Raw genomic sequence first — 17,345 nt, 5'->3', positions numbered from 1 at the left:
CGCTTACATGATTGGCCACGACGAAAGATTTGAGTTTATGTGCGGGCGGTTTGCTTTTATAAGTAGGGATTCTGCGATTTTTCTGTCCGGGTGGTCTTTGGAGCGATAAAGGACGCGAACCTGAAGAGGAAGGGATGATTTGTTTAGCGGCGCGCCGGGGTGGTGCTCACGGAAGTGGTCTCCCATCGGGGTCCCTTCGGATGCGCTCAAGGCGTCTCGTAAATGTTCGTTAAATCTTAGTCGAACAGGTCGTTTTGTCTCGCCAATATATGTGCCGTCGTCACCCTTTCCTTCACACAACTTACAATTTAGCCTGTAGACGACGTTCTTCTGTGTACAATCACCTGAAAAATCTGATTTACACATGTTGCATCGTGGGCCTCCAGGGCAGATAGGTTTAGATAGTGATGATCTAACCAGTTTGTTTCGTAGCTTTTGGGGGTTCCTCCATGCTATCCTGACAGCTAAGCCAGATTTCCTAACTTTACTTTGAATTTTGCATAGCAGTTCTTCATCTATGTACGGTAAACATAAGAAGCCATCTTCGCCCTTGTCTCGACTAACTTTACCCATCCTGGATCTGGACCCTTGCTGTTTGACCTCCCACAAGAGCCTTCTAAGAACTTTCTCTGGGTACCCATTTTGAACCAACACTGTCCAAATCTTGTCTATACTCGCCCTCTCTTTAGCACTGCTCGAAGAGTTCCTGATCGCTCGCCGAAACTGACTACGGACTATGTTTTGTTTAGTAGACTTCGGGTGGGCTGATTTATAGTGCAGGATGATCCCTGAGTTCGTAGGTTTTATGTAAAGTTCCGTTTCAATCTTCGTAACCTGGCCCTGGGTCACTACTGTCACTAAGGTATCTAGGAAGGCCACACCCGACTTTGTAGGGGAGAGTGGGGCAAAGCGGCCACCCTAACGCTTCTCACGGTGCCAACGCTTGATTTTTAAACTTGGAAAGATTCTTTCTATACCAATGTGATCCCTATTAAGTTGCCTTTCATTTCAAATGCGTTTTATTTCCAAAGGCGTTCACATATGGAAGATATTGACAAAACTTTAAACCTATGCATATTGGCCACTTTGCCCCATACCCTGGGGCAAAGCGGCCACCGGCGTCTTCTCAAGTCCCGATATGAGAAACAAAATAGTTGCCTCATGTACGACTAGGGTATTTGATGGTGACAAGGTTTAAGCAAGGATGGATGTTTGCTTTGTTAGCATCCCACCTGTAGGTAAACAAAGAAAGGATTTTCATGAAAAAACATTTAATGGCATTATTTGGTAACTCATGCAACTGAAAAGTGGCCAAGATGAATGCATGACGACACATTTGAATATAAATAATTTTTTTACCCAGATGGAAACAACTTATGGCCAATTGGGGGGTGGCCACTTTGCCCCGGCCACTTTGCCCCGCGCATACCGTCCGAGACAAAAATATTCCAGCTTAGCTATTAGTGGGGTAAAAAACATTAAAATTGGTAGAATACATGTACGATAACAATGCAACGCATGGACAAGAACGCTTATAAAAATTCCAAATGGTTATGAAATAGCATAACATTTAAAAATTGTAAACATAGTTGGTAACCTGGCAAGAAATGCTTTTCCGTGTTTCACAGAACAATGGTGATGGGCCTGAAAGCCCGGTCTGGCTCATTCGAACGACCGTGAAGAGAAGTATAATTGGAAACCATAAATTGAAACTGACGCCAGCTATGAAGTGCTAAAACGATGGGTGGCCGCTTTGCCCCGGGTGGCCGCTTTGCCCCACTCTCCCCTACCGGAATGCTCCATGGTAAAGCGGAGTGTCGGATGAAGCGAGTTTAAATGCGACAGAAAATCTACCAAAGCCTGCTCTCCATAGGTCCACACGCCTGCGTAATCGTCAATGTACCGAACCAAAAAGGACGGTTTCTGATCCATTTCGCAGGCGTGTGGACCTATGGAGAGCAGGCTTTGGTAGATTTTCTGTCGCATTTAAACTCGCTTCATCCGACACTCCGCTTTACCATGGAGCATTCCGGTACAAAGTCGGGTGTGGCCTTCCTAGATACCTTAGTGACAGTAGTGACCCAGGGCCAGGTTACGAAGATTGAAACGGAACTTTACATAAAACCTACGAACTCAGGGATCATCCTGCACTATAAATCAGCCCACCCGAAGTCTACTAAACAAAACATAGTCCGTAGTCAGTTTCGGCGAGCGATCAGGAACTCTTCGAGCAGTGCTAAAGAGAGGGCGAGTATAGACAAGATTTGGACATTGTTGGTTCAAAATGGGTACCCAGAGAAAGTTCTTAGAAGGCTCTTGTGGGAGGTCAAACAGCAAGGGTCCAGATCCAGGATGGGTAAAGTTAGTCGAGACAAGGGCGAAGATGGCTTCTTATGTTTACCGTACATAGATGAAGAACTGCTATGCAAAATTCAAAGTAAAGTTAGGAAATCTGGCTTAGCTGTCAGGATAGCATGGAGGAACCCCCAAAAGCTACGAAACAAACTGGTTAGATCATCACTATCTAAACCTATCTGCCCTGGAGGCCCACGATGCAACATGTGTAAATCAGATTTTTCAGGTGATTGTACACAGAAGAACGTCGTCTACAGGCTAAATTGTAAGTTGTGTGAAGGAAAGGGTGACGACGGCACATATATTGGCGAGACAAAACGACCTGTTCGACTAAGATTTAACGAACATTTACGAGACGCCTTGAGCGCATCCGAAGGGACCCCGATGGGAGACCACTTCCGTGAGCACCACCCCGGCGCGCCGCTAAACAAATCATCCCTTCCTCTTCAGGTTCGCGTCCTTTATCGCTCCAAAGACCACCCGGACAGAAAAATCGCAGAATCCCTACTTATAAAAGCAAACCGCCCGCACATAAACTCAAATCTTTCGTCGTGGCCAATCATGTAAGCGCCTGTATCATGTGTATCTTGTGAGCGTGTAGCCTTTTCAACTCAATCGATTAATATGTGTATGTGTATATTATTTTGTTATGTGTGTGATGTACATCGGCGTTAGTGTACATTGTAGCAAGGGAATGAAGGGGAGGAAAAGTACAGAAATAAAAAAAGCTGCATCTTGAGGTTCATCAAACAGCGCGGTCCACTGCTGTTCGGCGGTGTAGCAGAAAAGAGATTCGCTGCTGGAAGGAACTCGATAGTAGAGCTGGTAGAACAGGGGAGCTTGAGAGTCGTTGAAGAGATCCCGAGATAGATCTAGTGAGAGATCCAGATAGTGATGAGATCCTGAGATAGATGAGATCCACCGGATAGAGATGTAAGTATCCACCTTGCGTACAAATACATCTGATGGAAGATGCTTTTTAAATTGGAGGCTTGATGATTCTGTTCATTGTATAGACCATGATGCACGAGATGCTTCTTCACTGCTCGGATTAGGGATAGAGGGATCCGATCAGCTGGGTTTGCAGCACAGTTGGGCAGGTGAAGGACAGGGCATTCGAAGTCCCGATGACCACTGCCAAACATATGGGTGGTAATTACATTGATTAATTGAATGTGATCATTCGTCCAGTCACCCATTCCTATATCACTGGCCTCCCCATTACAAAAATTGCCCGCTTAGTTCGTATTAGCGTTGCTAGTTTAGTTGCCCTCGAGAATCATTTGTTCGACTGCCATAACCGAATTCTACCAAATTCCTATCGGCCTTACTCTAAGATTCATGCGTCATCATTCTCACATCCTTGCTCGCATTACGTTCACATTTCATGTATTCACCCAAATTTAATTGGTAGCCCCCGAAATTCCCTCCGATAGTGTTAGGCGTCTTACAAACCATGGTCTCCCCGGCGAGATAAATGTCTCTTTCCGAAATCCATATGCATGCTCCGCTAACCGGCGACAAAGATACTTATCGCAGGGCCGTCCAGAATAATTATACACAAATATCCACCCTACTAATTTATGGGATTCACTACACGTCCGATAGACTTATGGTACACACATACACGATTTATATCCGACTTATCTCTCTACCGGGAGAGATTACCTATGCCCTCTTCCGGTCCGCGTGTAACATTCCCGTTCACGACCCAGGGACCACCGTTCATATCCTGGAACTCTCCTCAGGAACTCTCCTTAAACCATGGGATTTACTCTTCAAGGCCTTACGTGTCCTGGAGTACATTCTTCCCTCCCCTGAGGCTGTCCAGTACCGATTAAGGTACCTTTACAAAATAAGTATGAGGACTTATTCGGGACACTACGGCGCGCCTTATCCGCACTTTTGGGTGACTCACCCCTGACCCTCGGCTTCTTGCCTTTGGCATAACTTACTCTCCACTGCACACTGTGCCAATCTTCCCCTTCCCCCTGCCGTAGAAACCTCTCACTGCCTTCTCACCCAGTGTTACCTAAGCGGGAAAATTAACAGTGGCCGGTACCACTGGCGGAAAACGTGCATATGCCCTGCGTACGTGACGGCGTGTCCCTCTTATTATTCCGGTCTGGACGTGGGTTTAGAGAAGTGCATCTGTGTCTCATACGGTCATGCTGGTAAACGCTACGCCATAGGAGACGGGCAAACAAGCCGTCTGTGCCTCACAATGCCCTGTGCCAATATTGGTGGAGTAATTATTGGCGCTAACTCTCAAGAACGCGAATAACAGAAACGCATCTAATCGTAATCTCAAGTCCTAATTGCTGCTGCACGCGTGAACCTAATCATCAGTTCTCGTAAACAATCCTAGCAGACCTTGAACCGCTCTTGATTTCATCAGATAATCTAGAACCAATTAGTACGCACCGATCTGTCGTCTGGTTGTGATCCACCGTATCATAGTGAATTGCTGAATGCTCAAACGGAAATGACTCCTTGAAACTCGTTCGATAGCTTCTGATGGGCTACTAGTTACCTAAACAAATTATCTTTATAGAGTGCCAGAATATTGTCATAGGGTCCCTAGCCTTTCATAGGGAATCTATTTTAAATCATCCTATTAGCAGTAAACAATGCGCATCAAACGAAGTGCAGTCCTAAATATCAAATAGCATGTCATATTTAAAATTATGCATTAACTGTTTACGTTCTTACCCCGTTGCAACTTTCCACAACTAACCATGCTCCTATATACAATGACCTTCACCTACCGCCCGCGCCCCAATTACGGCTAACCCACTGCCCCTGTTGTGGCTGCTTTTTACGCCCTCTGGCGGCTCAACGCCCGCGTCGAGAGCGACGATACTGGCCGCCGGCTGGCGTCGCGTCGACAGTCAGTCAAGGCCACGCCGCGATGGGCGCGTCATCACTCGCGGTGCAATGCTCGTGCGTGTTGTCTCTTCTGGCCGGGTGGATTCACCGGATGTGTCAGTGAGTGTGAATCTGGTAAAATATCGCTGCAATATCTCCCTGTTCGACATCTCATCAGCTCCATTCAACGTAAGTTTTTTTTAAATTAAATTCCTGTCCCATTTAATCGTTCCCCAACAAAGGTGGTCCTTTCTAGTATTTATTCTACAAAAGCACAACGATCGGCACCTATATTAGTCGCATATTAGTTCTAACCACAAACAATTCTACATCTACCTGTTACTCGACATTTCGCAATTTCAATGACGCAAAGTGACCATCTAAAGTCGCTAAGTGTCAAACCGTCAACCTCAAACCACTGCTCGCAACTCTGCACCTAAGTAACAGAAGAAATTCCGCCGTAAGCTCAAGCATTCGTATCTGTCGGAAATCATAACTCATAGCCATATTCATAGATCGATCGCATGAATCAGTCGCCACCTTAAAACATTACATTCCCTTTCAACCGTATTTACCTGTTCTATAATTGATTTCGACTTCGCAATTAATTCCTACAGCAATATTACCAATGATTTCGCAATGCAACTTTTAGTGAGTACAGCACGAATCTAAACCCTTAATTTCACAAACGTTCCAACCTCAAAACGCACCTGGCCATCGCCCATAATAAATCGAACGAACCAGCTTGACCGAAGACAAAGACATTTCAACGCTGTCACACATCCAGTCATCAATCTCAACGTTCGTGACCATGAGCTGCTTATTCAAATTTTAGCCTCTCGCTCTGGGCCTAATCGTGAACTCCAACTGACAATAACGGTTTGCTGGCGACTCTGACATGACTTCGAAATTCAGATCCTAATATGCTACTAGGGTGTCTGGACCAATAAGCTCAAAGTAATTTAAGTTTTCCAATTCCAATTGAGAGTGCATTTTATGGCAACCGAAAATGTTTGGCAGTCGTCACGGCACGGCAACCGGGCAGAGGGGGGGGGGTCAAGGATTGGGATTGAGCAGACTTTTCAACAACACTCACATTCTGGAGTTTCTCTGCGCTTCCGCTTCTCAGTGTGGTCACAAGCGTCGGCTACTGTCCTCGGTTCTGATCACTCGAACTGAAGAGGCTTCTCGCGGGTGACCCCGGACTGACGGCGGCCTCCAGATGGCGTCTCCGGCTCCGGCTGCAGACTGTGACTCTCGGCTGCTCGACTGTGATTCTGCCTCTGGTTGGGTGGCGCACCCTTTTATAGTTGGGGGGAGGGGTGACTGCCACGCCCTTGCGACGTCATCTTCCTCTGCCTTCTTCTGGTGGGTGGGGCCGTAAGATGGCGCCCTCTGTCCTGTTTAGTCACCTTGCTCCTCTGTGCCTGCAATTTTTGGCCGTCGAATCGTCTTCGTGTTGAGTGCTTTATCATTTTAATAATCGCTGGCATAAAACAATCCCCGAAAGGTTTGTGATTTTCGAGTTTTAATTTTAATTCTTCAATTTCATTTTATTCAAACTTTTGTTTCCTTCCGTTTCGTCTGCCGGCAACGCCCCTTGTGACGTCACTCTTGCTCCGCCCACCGTCTCGGGCGTGCCGTAAGTCAGCGCCTTCTTCCTCTGCGGAGATCTCTGGAACTACCTCATGAGGCCATTGTGAGGTCGGTCACCCGGTTGTTTTGCCAGGTTCACTCACCCTGGGTTGCTGTGCCCGACAAAGGAGGCTGTGTGCTCCAGCCGGCATCCATCCTTGACACTGCTCCATGATCTGTTGACATCTTTTGCTGATGCAGCGTTATTTGAGGAGGTTCGAATCGCTCATCCTGCGGTAGCTGTCTCCATAGGCGGGCGTCGTAATGAGAGTTTAACGGTTGCCCATTGCGAAGACCTCTGGAACTACTGCGTTTTTGCTTGCCATAGGATCTTCCTGGTTGTGCCATTCCCACCATGTGACTCAGCGCGGTGCAGCTGTTGTGGTACCTGACAGAGTACGTGACAAGTGACAGAGTACCTTAACGTGCTCGCTCGCCGCCGCCGCCGGCCGCGGTCCTGACGTAGCTTGTTGACTCAGCTGTGCCTCGACGGTTCGTACTGATGTAGGCGGCATCGTCTTCTCGCAGATGTGTCTACTGCGGCTATTCCCACGGACAGTGCTCGTTGCGGGAGATGGAGAAAAGTGATGTGTGGGGGATGGTGGGCCTGGTGACTGGGGGGGGGTGAATAATGAGAGGGGAGGGGAGCGCAGCAGCAGCGCTCCGCTCAGCTGTGCGTCACCCGGTAGCAGCGATGGGTGAGTGAATGGAGGGCTAGGCCTGTGACCGGACTGCGAGGGGGGGGGGGAACTGCCGTACCGAGCCGTGCCGAAAAGATACTACGTTAAATGTTCAAGATGTAGCGTGCTACATCTTCAGTCCAAACAACCCTAGTTGCGTCCTCGCAACTCATACAAAAAAGTCACACCCCTTACTCATCTAAATTTACACAATCATGTGAACTTCCGCAACGCCCACAGCATGACATCGTATACCTAGTACAGTACACACACGCACCTGTTGTTCCTCGTCCCCACCTCAGTTTGTCGTTCACCAGATCCGGGTCACGGGCACCAACCACTTTGGTTAGCCCGATGTCGTCGGTTGTCGTCCGGTAAGCGGCTTCTTAGGAGGGTGAAGACCTCTGCGGCAGCCCAGGTGGGCGGCCTCCACAGCAGTTCGGGTGGCAGCCTCCATGGCAGCCTCATGGCGGCCCGGGTGGCGGCCTCCATGGCAGCCCGGGTGGGCAGCTTGCACGGCGGCCCGCGTGGGCAGCCTACGTGGCAGCCCAGGTGGACGACACCTCCGTGGCAGTCCGGGTAGGCGACCTCCATGGCCGGCCCTGCCGCGACCTCCGTGGCCGCCCGGGTGGCAGGCTCCGTGGCAGCTCAGGTGAGCGACCTCCATGGCAGCTCAGGTGGGTGACCCCCGAGGCAGCACGCGAGGGCAATGCATCCCCGTGGCAGCCCGGTTGGGTGACCATCGTGGCAGACCCGTGACAGCCTCCGTTGTAGCTCAGGTAGGCGACTTCCGTGGCAGCCCAGGTAGGTGACCCTCGTGGCAGACCCGGTGACAGCCTCCGTGGTAGCTCAGGTAGGCGACTTCCGCGGCAGCTCAGGTGAGTGACCCCCGAGGCAGCACGCGATGGCAATGCATCCCCCGTGGCAGCTCAGGTAGGCGACTTCCGCGGCAGCTCAGTTGAGTGACCCCCCGAGGCAGCACGCGGGACCAATGCTTCCTCCGTGGCAGCTCAGGTAGGCGACTTCCACGGCCGATCAGGTGAGTGACCCCCCGAGGCAGCACGCGGGACCAATGCTTCCTCCGTGGCAGCTCAGGTAGGCGACTTCCGCGGCCGCTCAGGTGAGTGACCTCCGAGGCAGCCCGCGAGGGCAATGCATCCTTCGTGGCAGCACAGGTGACCTCCGTGGCAGCTCAGGTAGCGACCTTTCGGCGGACCAGGTGACAGCCGTCGCAGCAGCCCAGGTGGGTGATCTCTGCAGCAGCCCATCTGAATGGATCGTTTGGCAGTTGGTCTTGCAGCATCCTGGCACCCTCTCCTCGTTCACCAACATGATAATCGCCTTGGCTGTGTTGTGAAGACGACCGTGTTTGATTTTGATTCAGTACAACACGAGCATTCCGCCTGTTCTTCCTCTTCTGCTTTTGATATTGCTGTCCTTTTATCCTCAATACTCTAGAAAGTTCGAGCTCTCCTTTGCAATACAGCAGCTGACCGTGACTTGGACTTGTTGTACAGCAGAACGTAGAAGAATTGATATGCTGATGCAAACAATTGTCAAGTTTCATTTTCGGCCTGTCTTCTGTATTAGTCTGATCCTTTGTTCATGAGACAGCTTCATTTCCTTATCTTATCTTCAACAGCTTCTTCTATGTCCTTTTCAGTATTCGTAAGACCGCTTCCTCTCATCAGTTCCTTCACGTCGACCCCTGCAGCACGTTCATTTCCACTGCTGTCAGTATTTCGAACACCTGCTCAATTCTTCAACTTTCCTGTCATCAGCCACCATCATAAGCTTCATCATCTTCACACAGCTTTCTTTAGCTCATCCTCTTTCTTCATATCGACCCCTGCAGCACGCTCATTTCCACTGCTGCCAGTATTTCGAACACCTGCTCTATTCTTCGACTTCTTCCTCTTCTCCATACGGTTGACTTTCAATTCATCAACTTCGGGTTCGGCGGCTTGTGCCAGTCTACCAGCTTCACAATTTGAGAATTATCAAATCCCCACGTTTTGGGCGCCATTTGTAGCAAGGGAATGAAGGGGAGGAAAAGTACAGAAATAAAAAAAGCTGCATCTTGAGGTTCATCAAACAGCGCGGTCCACTGCTGTTCGGCGGTGTAGCAGAAAAGAGATTCGCTGCTGGAAGGAACTCGATAGTAGAGCTGGTAGAACAGGGGAGCTTGAGAGTCGTTGAAGAGATCCCGAGATAGATCTAGTGAGAGATCCAGATAGTGATGAGATCCTGAGATAGATGAGATCCACCGGATAGAGATGTAAGTATCCACCTTGCGTACAAATACATCTGATGGAAGATGCTTTTTAAATTGGAGGCTTGATGATTCTGTTCATTGTATAGACCATGATGCACGAGATGCTTCTTCACTGCTCGGATTAGGGATAGAGGGATCCGATCAGCTGGGTTTGCAGCACAGTTGGGCAGGTGAAGGACAGGGCATTCGAAGTCCCGATGACCACTGCCAAACATATGGGTGGTAATTACATTGATTAATTGAATGTGATCATTCGTCCAGTCACCCATTCCTATATCACTGGCCTCCCCATTACAAAAATTGCCCGCTTAGTTCGTATTAGCGTTGCTAGTTTAGTTGCCCTCGAGAATCATTTGTTCGACTGCCATAACCGAATTCTACCAAATTCCTATCGGCCTTACTCTAAGATTCATGCGTCATCATTCTCACATCCTTGCTCGCATTACGTTCACATTTCATGTATTCACCCAAATTTAATTGGTAGCCCCCGAAATTCCCTCCGATAGTGTTAGGCGTCTTACAAACCATGGTCTCCCCGGCGAGATAAATGTCTCTTTCCGAAATCCATATGCATGCTCCGCTAACCGGCGACAAAGATACTTATCGCAGGGCCGTCCAGAATAATTATACACAAATATCCACCCTACTAATTTATGGGATTCACTACACGTCCGATAGACTTATGGTACACACATACACGATTTATATCCGACTTATCTCTCTACCGGGAGAGATTACCTATGCCCTCTTCCGGTCCGCGTGTAACATTCCCGTTCACGACCCAGGGACCACCGTTCATATCCTGGAACTCTCCTCAGGAACTCTCCTTAAACCATGGGATTTACTCTTCAAGGCCTTACGTGTCCTGGAGTACATTCTTCCCTCCCCTGAGGCTGTCCAGTACCGATTAAGGTACCTTTACAAAATAAGTATGAGGACTTATTCGGGACACTACGGCGCGCCTTATCCGCACTTTTGGGTGACTCACCCCTGACCCTCGGCTTCTTGCCTTTGGCATAACTTACTCTCCACTGCACACTGTGCCAATCTTCCCCTTCCCCCTGCCGTAGAAACCTCTCACTGCCTTCTCACCCAGTGTTACCTAAGCGGGAAAATTAACAGTGGCCGGTACCACTGGCGGAAAACGTGCATATGCCCTGCGTACGTGACGGCGTGTCCCTCTTATTATTCCGGTCTGGACGTGGGTTTAGAGAAGTGCATCTGTGTCTCATACGGTCATGCTGGTAAACGCTACGCCATAGGAGACGGGCAAACAAGCCGTCTGTGCCTCACAATGCCCTGTGCCAATATTGGTGGAGTAATTATTGGCGCTAACTCTCAAGAACGCGAATAACAGAAACGCATCTAATCGTAATCTCAAGTCCTAATTGCTGCTGCACGCGTGAACCTAATCATCAGTTCTCGTAAACAATCCTAGCAGACCTTGAACCGCTCTTGATTTCATCAGATAATCTAGAACCAATTAGTACGCACCGATCTGTCGTCTGGTTGTGATCCACCGTATCATAGTGAATTGCTGAATGCTCAAACGGAAATGACTCCTTGAAACTCGTTCGATAGCTTCTGATGGGCTACTAGTTACCTAAACAAATTATCTTTATAGAGTGCCAGAATATTGTCATAGGGTCCCTAGCCTTTCATAGGGAATCTATTTTAAATCATCCTATTAGCAGTAAACAATGCGCATCAAACGAAGTGCAGTCCTAAATATCAAATAGCATGTCATATTTAAAATTATGCATTAACTGTTTACGTTCTTACCCCGTTGCAACTTTCCACAACTAACCATGCTCCTATATACAATGACCTTCACCTACCGCCCGCGCCCCAATTACGGCTAACCCACTGCCCCTGTTGTGGCTGCTTTTTACGCCCTCTGGCGGCTCAACGCCCGCGTCGAGAGCGACGATACTGGCCGCCGGCTGGCGTCGCGTCGACAGTCAGTCAAGGCCACGCCGCGATGGGCGCGTCATCACTCGCGGTGCAATGCTCGTGCGTGTTGTCTCTTCTGGCCGGGTGGATTCACCGGATGTGTCAGTGAGTGTGAATCTGGTAAAATATCGCTGCAATATCTCCCTGTTCGACATCTCATCAGCTCCATTCAACGTAAGTTTTTTTTAAATTAAATTCCTGTCCCATTTAATCGTTCCCCAACAAAGGTGGTCCTTTCTAGTATTTATTCTACAAAAGCACAACGATCGGCACCTATATTAGTCGCATATTAGTTCTAACCACAAACAATTCTACATCTACCTGTTACTCGACATTTCGCAATTTCAATGACGCAAAGTGACCATCTAAAGTCGCTAAGTGTCAAACCGTCAACCTCAAACCACTGCTCGCAACTCTGCACCTAAGTAACAGAAGAAATTCCGCCGTAAGCTCAAGCATTCGTATCTGTCGGAAATCATAACTCATAGCCATATTCATAGATCGATCGCATGAATCAGTCGCCACCTTAAAACATTACATTCCCTTTCAACCGTATTTACCTGTTCTATAATTGATTTCGACTTCGCAATTAATTCCTACAGCAATATTACCAATGATTTCGCAATGCAACTTTTAGTGAGTACAGCACGAATCTAAACCCTTAATTTCACAAACGTTCCAACCTCAAAACGCACCTGGCCATCGCCCATAATAAATCGAACGAACCAGCTTGACCGAAGACAAAGACATTTCAACGCTGTCACACATCCAGTCATCAATCTCAACGTTCGTGACCATGAGCTGCTTATTCAAATTTTAGCCTCTCGCTCTGGGCCTAATCGTGAACTCCAACTGACAATAACGGTTTGCTGGCGACTCTGACATGACTTCGAAATTCAGATCCTAATATGCTACTAGGGTGTCTGGACCAATAAGCTCAAAGTAATTTAAGTTTTCCAATTCCAATTGAGAGTGCATTTTATGGCAACCGAAAATGTTTGGCAGTCGTCACGGCACGGCAACCGGGCAGAGGGGGGGGGGGTCAAGGATTGGGATTGAGCAGACTTTTCAACAACACTCACATTCTGGAGTTTCTCTGCGCTTCCGCTTCTCAGTGTGGTCACAAGCGTCGGCTACTGTCCTCGGTTCTGATCACTCGAACTGAAGAGGCTTCTCGCGGGTGACCCCGGACTGACGGCGGCCTCCAGATGGCGTCTCCGGCTCCGGCTGCAGACTGTGACTCTCGGCTGCTCGACTGTGATTCTGCCTCTGGTTGGGTGGCGCACCCTTTTATAGTTGGGGGGAGGGGTGACTGCCACGCCCTTGCGACGTCATCTTCCTCTGCCTTCTTCTGGTGGGTGGGGCCGTAAGATGGCGCCCTCTGTCCTGTTTAGTCACCTTGCTCCTCTGTGCCTGCAATTTTTGGCCGTCGAATCGTCTTCGTGTTGAGTGCTTTATCATTTTAATAATCGCTGGCATAAAACAATCCCCGAAAGGTTTGTGATTTTCGAGTTTTAATTTTAATTCTTCAATTTCATTTTATTCAAACTTTTGTTTCCTTCCGTTTCGTCTGCCGGCAACGCCCCTTGTGACGTCACTCTTGCTCCGCCCACCGTCTCGGGCGTGCCGTAAGTCAGCGCCTTCTTCCTCTGCGGAGATCTCTGGAACTACCTCATGAGGCCATTGTGAGGTCGGTCACCCGGTTGTTTTGCCAGGTTCACTCACCCTGGGTTGCTGTGCCCGACAAAGGAGGCTGTGTGCTCCAGCCGGCATCCATCCTTGACACTGCTCCATGATCTGTTGACATCTTTTGCTGATGCAGCGTTATTTGAGGAGGTTCGAATCGCTCATCCTGCGGTAGCTGTCTCCATAGGCGGGCGTCGTAATGAGAGTTTAACGGTTGCCCATTGCGAAGACCTCTGGAACTACTGCGTTTTTGCTTGCCATAGGATCTTCCTGGTTGTGCCATTCCCACCATGTGACTCAGCGCGGTGCAGCTGTTGTGGTACCTGACAGAGTACGTGACAAGTGACAGAGTACCTTAACGTGCTCGCTCGCCGCCGCCGCCGGCCGCGGTCCTGACGTAGCTTGTTGACTCAGCTGTGCCTCGACGGTTCGTACTGATGTAGGCGGCATCGTCTTCTCGCAGATGTGTCTACTGCGGCTATTCCCACGGACAGTGCTCGTTGCGGGAGATGGAGAAAAGTGATGTGTGGGGGATGGTGGGCCTGGTGACTGGGGGGGGTGAATAATGAGAGGGGAGGGGAGCGCAGCAGCAGCGCTCCGCTCAGCTGTGCGTCACCCGGTAGCAGCGATGGGTGAGTGAATGGAGGGCTAGGCCTGTGACCGGACTGCGAGGGGGGGGGGGAACTGCCGTACCGAGCCGTGCCGAAAAGATACTACGTTAAATGTTCAAGATGTAGCGTGCTACAACATACCTTCCATACGATGTGTGTTTGACAGCTACGTGTACAATTGTATATTATGTATGTTACGTACATCGGACACTATGTAGACAATCGGTCTATCAAATAGTTTGCCCTTATGAGTAGCGCCTTTCCTAAAATATCACGATCTTCGGTTTTTGAAAAATGGCAGACAGATTATTCACAGGATCGTCTTTTAACATTGTTATCACGTTGGTTTGATAAAGGCCAGTGGCCGAAAGCTCACCGTTTTTTAAAATATATTATTCGGCTTTTTACATTTTTGATGTCGAGGAAAAGGTCAACTTCTTTTATTTATCTAATTATATTCGAAATGAGTTCTCATTCCATCCGCTCAATTCAAACGAATGCTCCGTCCTTCTCTAGGTTTGCTCATTCCCGGAGCTGTCCCATATGTCGCCTCAGAGTGGACAAATGACAGTGGACACTCTGGCACATTTGTCGGGTGTGCGTTCGTGCGTCTTGTCACTTGCTAATACTGCACTGTCTCCCCGCCACGGCTCATTTACTCTCCGCATATGTGAAGTCAAGCGAATAGACTGAGCGTTGGGAGCGCTGCGGTCTTCAGTGAGAGATATGCGGAGACGGCCAGGTGGTTGACGAGACGATCTGAAGCCATCAGGAAGACAAGATCTCGGGCCGGGCAGTTTCGATGTCGAGTGGATCTTACTGGAATGCGGACTGGCCGGTGCTTGTGCCCGGTGGGACCGGAATTTATGTTCTGAAGGTGACGCGTTCGACACTCTAACCGAGAACATTGATCGAGCTACCGTCGAACTTGTGTCATCGGACACTTGTTTGACCCCCTGACCTGAGGGATTTAACCTGAGAACACCACATCTACCTTGCCGCTAGAATTTCTCGTTCAGCACTCGCAGCTAATGTTGCTGTTCTTCGTTGCCATCACTACTGATGTTTTTACCGCACTGTCATAAGACCTTGTTATCGATATGGGGCTGCCGTCCGGATCTCGGCGGTATTACCACCAACGCACCTAAATACAAGCCTATTTCTGACAGACTTGTTCGCATGAAACATTCTGGAATGACGCATGTCAGGCTTGCTTGGCGCAGAGATGCCATATTTATCATTAGAGTACGTCACTACGTCAGGAAAAAAGTTGGCCAATAGCAGGTCTCCCACCGACTGTCTTTTATAGAACCGGCCTTTGATGACATTTCTCTCATTTCATCCTTGATTCTTAGCTACCTCTCTCAACCCAGAGAAGCATCATTCTCGGCGCAGAACCCACAGCCAGTGCCGCCCCACCGCCGCGCCGAAAGCTAAGGCCGCACGGAACACCGTGCGCGGTAATGCGTCTGTGGCTGGAGCATCTTCCAGAGCGTTTTCACACGCCATATACCTTGTGGCGCAGCCGGCACCGGATGCGCTAACCTATATAGAGCGACGTATAGTCTGCAGTAGCAGAATAGGGCGGGTGGGAGGCCTTGATACCGGTCAAACGGGTCAAGCGTGATGGGTCAGAAATGTAGGGAGCACCATATGTAGAAGCTATTGCTCCGGTTGTTTTTCAATAGAAAAACAAAACTTTAACGAATAGTTTTTGTCTAATGAAGAAACAACCTGCGGTTACCTACCACAGTGAGGTCCTAGACCATGGATTCTCACTGCAGAGGAGCAGCGGGAACGGATGTGCCCCTCCCCCCTGTGTTAGTGGGCGTGGCAGTCTGGGCGGCCCACGGACGGAGGGGGGGGGGGGTGGATTGCGTGACCTGACGGCGGCTGGCCGGTCGCACCGGTCGTACCGGTCGTACTGATGATATAGCATGTCGCCAACACTGCGGGTCATGGTGTGAGGTCACAGCGAGGTCAGGACAGGTTGACACTACTCAATGACACAGCGAGGTGACACATACTGTGACACACTCGTAACGAACTTCACATCAAACAGAATGGGATTCAAAGTTCGGCCGTGACTGGCTCTCAGAAATAAGGCCATCGCATGTCGCGAGGTTGCGTGTCTGAGAAAACAGCCCGACCGGATGGGCCTCGCCCTGCACTACGTCAGAAGCTGTCTGCCCTGACCCAACGGCGTCACGTGACCTGAGATATATGTAGAGCTGGCTGGAAGAGGTTCGCCTTATTCTGGGTACCTACTACATCAGACCATTTCATTATTTCCGCAAAATTTCACATAGCCAACAGCTGAATCCTATAGGTGAATGAGCGAAATTCTGTCATGCATCCATCCATCCTATCTTTTATATCTGATCCGTCATGGCTATGTGCCGCAAAGAGTCGGCACTTTATAACAACGTGCGCCGTTCCCAACATGACTGCTCGCTACTGCCTCTCAGCCTCCACACCCAGTACGATGACGCAATTGGATACCTGCTGACGTCATTGGGTTCTGATGTTGCCGCCGGTAATGGAAGGATTAATGGGAGCGTCGGGTAAAAATCACGTCACCTGGTGCCATGTGGACAGCTTCGGTACTAACTAGTCCTCTCTCCCTAATGGATGGATGAAGGGACGTGATGACACGGCGGAACGGGAGGGGGAGTCGGAGAGAAAGGGTGAGGGGGAGAGAAAGATTGTAGAGTGACCAAATGGCAGCTGTTTCACTTGTCCCTTACAGCTGTCACACGACCAGCTGCCAGGACCATAGAGATATGTCAGGACAATCCTTTATTGCTCTTTACACCAGCCTAGGTTATCATGACAGCCTCTGGCGGTTATTTTATAATGGAAACATTCGCATGATGAAAAGCTTGATCAATAAAGGTTCTTTGATACGTAGTATTTTCTTGCATATCTTTGTAATGGACTGGAGGATTGGAGAAATATGTAAATGTAGGGAAGTACCTATTGCTCTTTATTCGCAAAAGTTAAAACTGTATTGGAAATATCTCGCCAGCAAACACGCACGACGAAGAGCACTTTTCTCGCAAAAAGAAAACGTTTTCTTCGGAAATTGTTTTGTCCGTCTCACTTCAGGGATTCTGTGGCTAGAGTCGTTCAACTAGGCGTGACCCATCAGTTTTGGTGATAAATTGACACATGATGAGATGTACAGTGTTTACGAATGACGTCTCTTTTGAATAGAAAACACGCCTGGGAAACCAAGATCACTGTTATTTGGTATCCGCTGTCATGGAAAATGAATGGTCG

The 17,345-nt window shown here is 49.0% G+C and overlaps 2 protein-coding genes across 2 annotated transcripts in view; both read left to right on the top strand.

The window, feature by feature from the left end:
- The window catches only part of LOC122376239 (bicaudal D-related protein homolog), a 71,357-nt gene that overhangs the window by 29,393 nt on the left and 24,619 nt on the right, over window positions 1–17,345 (top strand). The window lies entirely within an intron of this gene.
- On the top strand, window positions 1,983–15,220 carry LOC122376243. The gene is made up of 2 exons (XM_043356044.1): window positions 1,983–3,035; window positions 14,201–15,220. Exon 1 carries the CDS (start codon window positions 2,020–2,022, stop codon window positions 2,920–2,922), a length of 903 nt encoding a protein of 300 aa, XP_043211979.1. The 5' UTR covers window positions 1,983–2,019; the 3' UTR covers window positions 2,923–3,035; window positions 14,201–15,220.

The sequence above is a fragment of the Amphibalanus amphitrite genome, unplaced genomic scaffold (assembly GCF_019059575.1).
Source record: "Amphibalanus amphitrite isolate SeventyFive unplaced genomic scaffold, NRLGWU_Aamphi_draft 000042F_arrow, whole genome shotgun sequence".
Taxonomy (NCBI): Eukaryota; Metazoa; Arthropoda; class Thecostraca; order Balanomorpha; family Balanidae; genus Amphibalanus; species Amphibalanus amphitrite.
The sequence above is the reverse complement of the archived record's forward strand: the minus strand, read 5'-3'. Positions and strand labels throughout refer to the sequence as shown.